The sequence below is a fragment of the Pyrus communis genome, chromosome 5 (assembly GCF_963583255.1).
Source record: "Pyrus communis chromosome 5, drPyrComm1.1, whole genome shotgun sequence".
Classification (NCBI taxonomy): Eukaryota; Viridiplantae; Streptophyta; class Magnoliopsida; order Rosales; family Rosaceae; genus Pyrus; species Pyrus communis.
In genome coordinates this window covers 26160436-26172602 of record NC_084807.1, presented here as the reverse complement: position 1 = coordinate 26172602, position 12167 = coordinate 26160436, and the positions used below count along the sequence as shown (strand labels likewise).

The 12167-nt window shown below is 36.2% G+C and overlaps 1 protein-coding gene and 1 pseudogene across 1 annotated transcript; both read left to right on the top strand.

The window, feature by feature from the left end:
- The first annotated feature begins 2635 nt into the window (after positions 1 to 2635).
- LOC137733289 (zinc finger protein ZAT9-like) lies at positions 2636 to 3789 on the top strand. The gene has a single exon (XM_068472442.1). It carries the CDS (start codon positions 2636 to 2638, stop codon positions 3596 to 3598), a length of 963 nt encoding a protein of 320 aa, XP_068328543.1. The 3' UTR covers positions 3599 to 3789.
- Positions 3790 to 5548: 1759 nt separating this feature from the next.
- On the top strand, positions 5549 to 10425 carry LOC137734498 (QWRF motif-containing protein 7-like; annotated as a pseudogene).
- The last annotated feature ends 1742 nt before the right edge of the window (positions 10426 to 12167 follow it).

Genomic DNA, 12167 nt, shown 5'->3' with positions numbered 1-12167 from the left:
AGAGGGTTTTCTTTTTCTTTTTCTAAATCGATATGAAGTGGGTCAAACCTCACAATTAACTAGTAATAGCAATATTATCTTTATTCAAATCAATATTTAAAAAAATTTGTTTTTTTATTGTCATTTATTATTACAGTCTACTAGTATTCTTCTTCGCTTGTAAATGAGATGTTTTAAATTCGATTTTCGCCAAAAATGAATTTGAACCACCCCTTCGTGAGGTAGATAATATATTTTGTTAAAAATAAATAAATAAAATAAGAAGAAGACATTTTTCGGTTGCATTAGAGGAATTCATTGGCCTATTTTAATTTTAACTCATAATTTAGTTTTGCATAACATTGAGGCATTTGACGTCAAAGATTTTGCTAAATGAGGTACGTACGTGATGTTAAAGATTCCGTTGACGGAGTATTCCTTCCTTAGGAAGGACCAAAGGAGAGCACCCGAGACTTGAACAAGCATCATGCAAAACAGATTATTTTACGCTACGAAACATACAATCAAAGCAGGGTAAATTTCATAAAAGTACAAGAACGAAAATGTACTTAAGAGTGCACAATTTGATCTCGTTTATTTGTTAGTTCAGACAACATTAAACATAGGATTATAGTCTCAGCTAAAACAGTTTCTCTTAAGAAAATATAACAAACGAAGCCTTGGAGTGCCCACCAACAACTAATCGAAGAGTTTAGGACTTTCTAGTATGCTATGATGTATAAAATATCGGAGCACATTACAATTTTCGCAATAGCCTAAAAATTCTATATAATCCCCCACATGATCAAGCATTACCAGCTTTTGGCATTGCTTTGTTTATCTGACGTCTAGTTTTCGAGGAATTGTTGCAGAAAGTTTGAAAATCGAATCACAATCTTTCGTAAAAACATTACCTGATATCGTGCCAAAATCAACAAGAGTGTGCTGATTTTCCGCTTAAAACTATTGGAAAGGGTCAACTTTGGCACAACAAAAAGATTGTTCATTTTTTACTAGAAGATCACACGTTCGTGTCATGAAAACATCTTTGTAAAGCAAGGTAAGGTTGCATACGATAGACGTTCGTCTCCGATCCTCGTGAAGTGAGGAGCTTTATTGACTTGAGGTCGACCTTTTAAATTGTTGCAGATACACTGAAACTCTCGATGAGCTCCGGTTCTCATATGAGAAAAAAGAAAGTAACATATTAAAGAAACAATAGACGTACGTATCTTTTCAAGAAAAACTACATGTAAAGGCCTTTTAGAATCTTGATCATTATGCACATTGCTCTGGGTCGTGCGTTGACAAAGACAGGACATTTACACAAATGGGTAAATGTAAATCCCAACATGACTCGTTATCATATACGAGGCTTTATTTGCATCGCACCTGGACCCGAATTAGAGTCCAACTTGCTTAGCACAACACGCTTTTCGAGTCGCACGGCCCCATATCGTAGCAAGACAGCCCAACCCAACTCCTGTCGTGATTTAGTCCAACTTAAACTCCACCTCGTAATTTAAGGAATCCAAATTAGCTTCCTTTCTCGAAGACTGTTTCCAATCCATGCAAATTAATCAGAGAATAAATCCAATTTACAGCTGTTGTTTTGCATAATTCCAGATTACCAAGATTCAGATTCCAATATTTATAGAATTATTTTACACAAATTACTGGTAATATTCTAACACGCCCTACTGTGATTGATGTATAAAATTTGGACGTGCTTATAAATGTCGTTTACGTGTCACTTAAATTCAGGTATTGACGTATAATTATGCAGTCTACGCGGCACGTTACAACTGACACGGCATATTGTGATTGATGTGTAAAACTTGGATGTGCTTAGAAACATCCACATAATAGTTAGTAATATGTAGCAAATGTCTCTTTGTCGTAGTGTCAGAAAGTAACGATGCATATGCACTTAGTGTGGATTTGATCTCCACCAATCTTCTTCTCCAACAATTTAACCTACGACTACTATCGTTTGTCAAAGCTATCATTATAAGTATATCCTTCAAATTAAGAAAGTTGTTTTGTGCCATTTGATTTTATTTATAACTGATGACCAGTCACCTAAAGTCACATTTGGATAATTTTGAAACCTAAAGGTCACTTATAATCAAGATAAAACTTCATATTTCATCATTTATGAATAAAAGGCAAGTAATCCACATTGGAAGATTATTTGACCAGAAAGTAAGCACTAAAATAAAGGCACATTCCATCCAAAAAGGAGCAAAAACATATGAAAAAAACAAACCACCTTCAGAAAAAATGATCTTTTATTTTTTCTTTTGATAATGCATTTGAATTTACTGCTTAATGAGTTGGGATTTACATCAGATACTATCATAATTGCACCATATACCAAAAAAAAAAAACCGAAAATATATATAACAGGAGCGCTCGAGCACTAACCAAAAAATACAAAGTATCATGTCCCATATGGCCAGTGGCCACGGCCTCCGAAGGACATATATTTCCGGTTTTGTTCCTTTTGCGTAAGGAAATGCTTGTCACCTACTCACCATATTAAGTGCCCTATTCAGTTTCACACTCTCCCCTCTCTCTCTCCTCACATCAAACCCACAGTTTTTAGAGAGAGAGAGAGAGAGAGAAAACAGAGATTTGGTGCTCTTCATCTTCCATGGAGAAGCAGAGAATCTGCAAGATCTGCAACAAGCGGTTCTCCAATGGAAAAGCGATGGGGGGTCACATGAGATCCCACCTCGCCAAGCTTCCTCTCCCACCAAAGCCGCAGTCGCCGCCGCAGCAGCAGCATCACCAACTCAGTGACTTGCCCGAGTCGTCGTCCCCTCCATTTTCGACTTCGAACAGGGGCATGCATTCTTCTCTGGATTCAGCCGTGGTCCACGATGGCGGAGACAGCGACAGCGAGTCCCACCCGCGAAACCCAACTCATAGAAGATCCAAGCGGCGCCGCAAAGTGATTGGGAAATCGTCGCTGACACTGCCGTTCGAGGCAGAGCAGGTGAGTTCTGTTACCGATGCTTTTTCAACTGAAGATGTGGCTAGGTGCCTTATCATGCTCTCGATGGATAAATGGGATAAATGGGAAAAAGTAAAAGTAAAAAATGGGGTGGATGAGTCCGCGGATGAGGAGGAAGAGGATGAGTCGGACGACCGCGGCGGTTCTGGTTTTCGGTCACATACTCGGGTTCGGACTCGGGGGAAGTACAAGTGCGAGACTTGTGACAAAGTGTTTCGATCTTATCAAGCGCTCGGAGGGCACAGAGCGAGTCACAAGAAAATCCTTAAAACCCAAGTGTTTGATGACTATGAAGAGGAAGAAGATGAAGATTTTGAGGAAGATGATGGGCAGAATGGTAATTTGGCGGTGGTGGAGAATCACAGGATATTTGAGTGCTCTGTTTGTTTCAAACAGTTTGATTCTGGTCAAGCACTTGGTGGGCACAAAAAGGTACACTACTACAACAATTTGACCATCAATGCCCCTACTAGGAATATGAATTTGCCAGCGTCTTCTACTAATTTTGTGGACAATTTGGTCATTGACCTCAATCTCCCTGCACCAGAGGAGGAAGAAGAAGAGGTTAGCCAGGTTGAATTCTCAACAGTTTTCGATTAATGCAGTAAAAAAGTGCTTTTGAACTACAAGTGCTTATTTGAAAATCGAAATCCTTGATCATTGACAAGTTGGAGAGGTAAAAGTTAAAAAGTGTTCATCCTGTTGTTTTTTTTCTTTTTTCCAAACATAGTTTTCTTTCTGCGTATATACTGATGAACATGAACTAGAAATTTCTCATTTCTCTGTTGAGGATGTTATACGGTGGTTTTTTTTGGATATTTTAATGGAGTTTATTTATTTTTTTATTTTGAAAATTTAATAGTTTACACTTCGTATTGCATGGAACGAATATCAGTATAGCTTCTCGTCATTAGAAGTTAAACTCGACCTTGGCTCTCTTAAGCTAAATTATGAGGGGTTCAAAATCGCTAAACTCGATTTTCGGATCTTCTTTGTGAGGATTATCAGAATTCTCATATCGTGTCTGTTAATCGTATATCCTGAAATCATAAATCATTTTAAATATTTTTATTTAAAATTAAACATAAACGGTATTTAACGAAAATTAACCACACAATATACGATAAACAGATACAATTTGAGAATTCAGAAAGGATACTCATTCCAACAAAATTAAGAAGTTACATGAAGCTGCCCTTGTTTTTGCTTGTGCAGCCACTTGTTTTTGACTTATCGAAACTGTTTCCCTCATTTTTCTCTTTAGGAAAACAAATTAATTAAAATTTTGAATAATATGTGGACAAAAATATGAGTTTGGAGAGAGAATTAAAGTCCAAAAACGCAAAAAAAGTTTGTGCTTTATTTTTTGAATGTAAAATGATTAAGCTTCTACCTGTCATCTCCTCCTTCATAGTTAGCACAGTCGGTGACCAAGTCAAGAGAGAGAAAGAGCCCACTCATGCAGCTGAACCTCTCTCTCTCTCTCTCTCTCTCTCTCTCTCTCTCTCCCCCTTCTTATCTTCTTCTGGATTCTTCTTTTATTTCTGGTGTAATGTGGTGCTTTTCTGAGGTGAAAAGGATGACATAACCAGTCAAATAATGCCATTTTGCATTTAATTATACAAGGGGTTTATACGGTCTCGAGTGTAGTTAAGTCGGTTAAATCAATATGTATAAAAAATTAGTTGCAAGAGTTAACTTATGGTGTCACTTCTACTTCAATTGATAAATGTTGTGTCTACTAGCGGAATTTAAGTTAGTACAAGGGGCATGATGACGTGACGTGATCTTTAGCTTCCTTTGGTTAAGCATTGACAACCTATTCATAATTCTAAACTCAACGACAACTCAACTCGAGGGTGCCACTCTCTGCATGGCCTAACCCAACACCTTATGCCACATTAAAATAGAGATGGCATTTTTTATTTTTAACTTTTGTCAAATTAGGTCTTGTTGTCTCTAATGTGCTAGAACATTATCCGTGTTGTTCCTCCCATTCTTAACTCGTTTACTCTTATAAACACTCCTAGTTTTGAATCTTTAGAATCTCAAATCTCATTGTTATTATATATTTATGTTGTTTTATATACATTTTTGTGTTTTTTATGATTTAAAAAAATTATAAAGACGGATGTACAAATTGGAGGAGAACAATTTACATAAAAACAAGTTAGGCGTTTAGATTTAATAATACAATGTTATGTGTTGAAAAATGTACATATGTTATTGATTTAATAGAACATACGTATACTACTGTGACTGTGAACTTATTACATATAAGTCATTCTCAAATTAAAAATAGGATAAAGTAGAGAAAAATCCTGGCCGTTAATTATCATCCTTACAAGAATGTCCTGGCCAAAAATGGAAACTGTCATATCAAATACAGTAATTAATCATAACTTTTAATTCACAAAAATACAAGTTAAAGGAAGCGAAATGTCAATTAACCATTCTACTCAAAGAAGCAAGGGGTCACAGAAAAAAGTGGGTTGGAAGATGACAAGCATCCCAATCACACATGTTTGCTTGATAAAAGTGGGTTGGAAGATGCCAAGCATCCCAATCAGAAAACCTGTTTTGCTGCGGAGAGGTTAGTTGAACCTTGACATAGAAGCTTTTGCTCACTTGGATGTTCCACATTATTTTTATCTTAGAATTCTCCCTCCTCTAAATTTCCTATCTTGCTCTCCTCTCTTCTCTTACTTTCCTCTTCTTTTTCTCTTTATAAATAAGCCTACACAACATGTTGATGTGATTTAATTGTGACCACTTAAATAAGAAGGAACAAAAGAAAACGATAATTTGGAGGAGAGAGAATCTTACTCCATTTTTATCTGTTTCTCTAGTTAACACATGACATTTTGTTTGGTCTGTGATGCCACCACATTAGCGTCCTGGAGGATGTATGTAAGTTGTTCTCTATTTGTTAGGGATTTCGTATGATAATAAAATATTGACTATGGTTAAATTTTAGTAGATGCTAATCTACTACAAATGAAAATGCTAATATAATAGAAAAGAACTATCTTTTGTGTATACTTTCTCCGATTCCGTTGCTACTGCGGGCTTTACGCAATCGATCAGATCATATAGATATCCTTCAACACAACATAGGTCATTGAAAGGGTCTTGGAGACCCACCAAAGCACGAAAGCCAGGCTCTTTCAAAAAATGGATTCCTAATGGTATTATTCTTCACTTGTAAGTGAAAGGTTTTGGGTTTGATTTTCGCAAAAGATGAATTTGAATCACATGCTAGCCCATTGTGAAATTAGCTCACTTCTCTACCCCCTTAATGCAGATACTACAATAGAGATTAATTGTTGGAGTTTCAATGTAAATTGGTGTACATTCATTGAATCAAAACGTCATGAACTTCGTTGTAGAATTTGACCAAACAAAAAAGGAACTCGATCATAAATTGCTTAGTTTGTATTCCTCAAACAGATGACAGCTTAGTGGTTAAATTACCCATAGGATGCTTGTAAATTTGTAATTAAGTGGCAAACTTAACTACGAGGTTGAAGATTCTTGGTGAATTTCTTCCTTCAGTTGGAGTACGCAACGTTACTTTTTCGTGTGACATTTACTCATATCACAATATGTGATCAGATTCAATCTCGCTGATAAAAAATGTAGATTCCGTGGATCTTCATCTCAATATGCTTATATTGGAACGATTCATGTGGATCTGCTTCCATTAAATATGAAATTCAAAACAAATCCCTTGTAAATTCGTAATCACAAATTTAAGTTTATAATTAAACATTTTCATGTACACTCATGATTTTTAGATGGTTTTACAATTTTGTACAAAGTTATAAAATCCATTTGCTTTTCATCTCCTCTTCACCACAAAGGTGGCCAAGAAGATATCACTGGACAACAAGGTACTAATAATTTAGGTCTAAATACGAGTTTTGCTAAGTTGCAGCGAGGCAGTACTAGTCCTAGTCCAAGTCCACGCCCTAGAATATCAGTGTAAGTGCCACCTCCGCCGTCTCCGTCTGGATGGGCTTTGTCCCCGGGACGGTCTTTGCCGCGCAAGGTGACACCGGATCCCCCAGCAGCAACGCCTTCGGCAAGGGCAGCTAGGGTTAAGTCTAGTGGTGGCGGGGTTCGTGGGGTTTTAAAGTATTTTAGGCTGCAGAAGAAAGTGCCGCCGATACAAGAGGAGGACTTCCAACGGTTTCGGATTTTGCATAATAGGCTGCTGCAGTGGAGGTTTGCAAACGCCAGAGCTGAGGCTGCTAAGCTTGCTACACAGAAAATTTCACAGGTACTAGTTATACATTAATGCTTAATTACTACATTGCCTCTGACGGTGTTGTAAATTACAATTTGCCTCATGATGTTCCCATGACCCAGTTCACCCCCTAAACCATGTTGTCGTTGCCCACTTTTTTCACGCCGTTAAATTCCCGTCAAATATACCGTCCAACATGTTTTCGAGGCATGAATGGAGTCCGCTATTGTACTTATTTGTGTTCAAGTGAGAGTCAAATGTAACGAGCTCTGTTTGTGCTACACCAACACTTAAGTATTATTCGAACACACTTTTGAGGGGTAATATAGTAAATGAGGCCTACTAGTTAACTGGTGCACTATGTAAATTTGCTTAATAAATTGTCTTTTATTTTTCAGGATAAATTGTTTAGTGTGTGGCTTAGAACATTGAAAGTGAGAAACTTCATCCTAGACAAAAGAATACAAGTGCAAAAGCTCAAGCATGAGATTAAGGTGTACCAGATTTTGAACCCACAAATTTTCCTACTGAATGAAGGGGGAAAATTGGATTAAAAAAAATCAAGAATCCATCAGCAGGTTGGTGAAAAAATTGTCAGGAATTTCAAACACAATCCCTTTGGTCAATGATGCTAATGTATAAGTTCAACTCTCTCTTTTAGTCAGGATAGTTCGTCCGCTTGTTACACTTAACTTTGAATCTCTCTTTCTGTATATCGCAGGCAGATGTAGCATCTGTATACGAAACCATGACCGCGGCCATGGCTGTGATGGAAGGTAATTTAGGAATGGTCTCTATTGGATCATTATTTGTATATAATTAAGTTGTAATTCGAATGATTTTCTTCAGCTGGAAAAGGTGCTTTACATGGTTACGGAGCTATTAATTGAACAGAACCAACAGAGAGACTTGGAGAGTAATTTAGCCTTGGTTTCTGCACTTGCGGTGAGTCGTTTATCTTTCTGTCAAGCTCACGCAATTTTCTGAGTTATATATGGAATGGATTGATAGACACAACTTTTTTTACATCATTTTTTACATATGTTTTTATGGGTCCATTTTGTAATGTTTTTTCAATGATCCGATTCGTCTATCTTTAAGATCTTCCCTCATGATTCATGTCTACAAAATATCATCACAATCTGTGACCATATGACCGTTGATTTAAGAGTTTAGGATGTTTTTAGAGAATAATATTCATTTATTTTCTTCACTACAAATGAATGTCTTAATCGTCTTAAATTTTTCGAATTTTTGCAAAGATAATTTATGAATGATCTAAAAGATAAACAGTTCAGAACGTTAAAATAATTACATAGTGAGTCTGACAAAAACACGTGTCAAAAGTTATGTGAAAAAAAAAAAAGATGGCACGGATGCGCCACATGTATATATATAGTGGCGACGCCAGGTATAAATGAGGGGAGGGGCAAAATTTAAAAGCGTTAATAAAAAAAGATAGACAACCAAATCCTTTTACATGTTAGACAAAATCAATGTCATTTATAATGTATCAATACAAAGAAATATAGTTACAATTATGTGGACAAGGTTTCAAGTCATAAAAGCATGGCATAATAGGTTCATTATTAATAAAAGCAAAAACATCTCTTTCAATGTGAAAAACCAAGCTATCACTTAACAATGGATTTCCATTTTGCTACGCCGGTGTTTTAAAATATTCATAACACTGTTTCTTATAGTTTTGTTCCATTACGTAACTTTATAATGGGAAAAAAAATTAAAAAAACGTAGACTCTTAATTTTATGGTACAACCTACTATATGACTAATAACTAATTCAACTAACAACTTAATTAATCAATATCAATAATCACATAAATTATTTTATAATCATATAAGCTATTCAATGATCATTAATTCAATTCATCAATAATAAACCATTTCATTCACCAATAATCATATAATTCATATCAATAATTAATGATCAATACCATAAGCTATAATTCCATATCAATTAAGCACACTTCATATTAAATTATCAATTAGGAATTTAAATTAAAAAAAACTAGAAATTTAACTTAAAAATTGGCTTTAAAATCCGGCTTTGAAGCAGAAGATGCTGACTTGGTTTGGAATTGGAAGTTGCTTGCTAAGGCTTGACTTGAAGGCTGTAAAGGAAGGGGGTAATTTAGGCAGAATAACTGATTTGGGTGAGGGCATTGGGAATTTGTGTCACATCCTGACCCGGGATGGATCACTTCCCGGGCCCGCTCCACCACCGTAGCACGATATTGTCCGCTTTGGACGTACCATTCCCTCACGGTTTTGTTTTTGGGAACTCACGAGCAACTTCCCAGTGGGTCACCCATTGCTCTAGCCCCCTTCTCGCTTAACTTCGGAGTTCCTACGGAACCCGAAACCAGTGAGCTCCCAAAAGGCCTCGTGCTAGGTAGGGATGAGAATATACATATAAGGATCACTCCCCTGGGCGATGTGAGATGTTACAATTTGGGACTGGGAGAATGAAGGATTAATGGGGCCCAGTGGTTCCCATATTGTATTATATATATTTTTTCATTGAAAAAACCACGCTGGGGTTAGTGGGTGGTCCCCATATTGTATTTTATAGTTTTTTTCATTAAATCAAACGACGTCGTCCTTCCTTTTGTTTTGGGCCTAAACTTTTTAGAAAAAAAAGAAAAAGAAAAAAGAAAGAGCCACCGCATGCAGCAGCAGCAGCAGCAAAAAACATAACCCTCACCTGCAAATTTTCCAACGGACCAGAGGGGCAGCTACTCACTCCTGGACTTCATTTCCGACGAGAGGAGGGGCGTTTGCCCCTCCTTGCTCCTCTGTAGCTTTGCCACTGTATATATAAATATATATATATATGAACATACCGTAGCAAAATCATTTTCAGTAACTGAATTTCCAAATAGGGATTATTATTCAAATTTACATTATTAATCAAGGAGAAAAACTTAAGCACGGATACCTCCAATCATAGAGAACCCCCCAAAAAAGCACGAGTTTTTCTGAATTTAATAATTTAATGTGAATAAAATTTTGCAAATTAAACATATTTTTAGAGGCAAATAATTAATTGGAAATTGTAAATTGATCTTATGTTTTATTAACAGGAGGAGGAGGCAAGTGTAAGAGCACATCTCATCCAATTGGAATCAATGTACTTCTTGCCCCCCCAAAAAATATGATAAATTTGATCAATGAAATGGTCATCTTCTACTTAGACGATCGTTTGATTGTTGTGCTCATCTTCATTTACCTTCAGTGTGATCTTTTATGGCATCAATTCTTGTTCAATAGTAGGACATACTAGAGAAAAAAAATAGTTATCCCAACGTGCATACCGCACTTTTCCTATAACAAACATCACGTTTTGTTCTGATGTGTATATCCTTTTGTTCTTGTAACAAATATCATATGTTGTCCAGTGTGCATACCGACATTTTCCCTACTACATATAAGGTGATCTTGGTCCATGCATGTATCAAAATCTTGAACATAGTTGAACCCATTGCTAATTTGGTACTTTCATCCTTTGGATTGAGTTTTATTTTTATTTTATCAGGTTATTTTTGCCATGCTTAATTATTATTCAGTAGCCTAAGCTTGGCGGGAAAAAGAGCATGTGTGTACCCGTAGGCCTAACTTGAAAATTCAGCCCATTCAATCCTCTCACTTAAGACCTCTTCCAACTTTGAAAAGAACGATAAAACAAGCTTGTTTTTACCATTGTTACATAATCTAATTAGCCTTAATAGCAAGTAATTTTCTGATCCAAAATAAGTCAAAGTAACTTCAAACGAAAACAGTAGTTGGTCACTGAGGCAGAGAAGAATCCAAGTTCTGGTGCCCAACAATATAATACCAAAGGCAGCTAAACCCTTCAACAAAATGGAAGTTTATCGCCATAATCAGTTCTCGGGATGTAGATGTTAAATATTTCAAGAATATATTTATATATTCGCGTTGGCTGAAAAATTGGGTATTTTGCCCAACTGTTGCTTCTCTTCGAGTGAAGCATTGCAGCTATTAGTTTTTAAGTGTGTGTGTGTGTGTGTGTGTGTGTGTGTGACTTCGTGTTGCCTTGTGCAACATCTGTGCGCGAAAATTGATAGCACCCAAAGGTTGGATTTAATTCAACCTTGTACCTTTTGGTTGAAGTGCAACTTTTGGTTAAAAGACATGATGCTTATTCAATTGTTTGAGTAGAATTAAAAATATGTAATTACTCAATATTTATTTTCTGGAAATTCTATATAGAAAACATGTTTTTTAGGTTAACACTATTACGAAAGGTTGTAATTGTATATCTTCAACTAAAATGAAGGGAATCAATGAACGGATGTTTTAATGCCTATAAATACCTTTTGTGGCATAATATTTCACACACAATTTTCAGAAATTTGTTTCTACATTCCTTACTCTCTTCTCTCTCCATTACATTCATACAACTTATTTCTAGTTATTTCTAAGGGAATAATTCGGTTTTGCTAATCGAGTATTCCATACTTTGTTATATCTTGTAAGTGATTTGCCAAGAACCCTTTAGCAAACTCATTTGAGTGGGAGCAAATAACATTTTAAAGAAACGATTCAAGTCGTACCTCAAAGTCATCATTCAGATTATTCTTTATATTTCAACATTTACTCTAACAGTAGATAGACAGTTGACACTCCGCCATTGTAAGACTCCATCGCCTCCGCCATTATGCTTGTTTCATTCTTCTTCTTCTTCACCAGCATTACCAGACGAAACAAAATCATGTTTGCTTGATAAAAGTGGGTTGGAAGATGACAAGCATCCCAATCAGAATCTCTGTTTTGCTGCGGAGAGGTTAGTCGAAACTTGATAGAGAAGCTTTAGCTCACTTGGATGTTCCATGTTATTTGACAAGCATCCCAATCAGAAAGCCTGTTTTGCTGCGGAGAG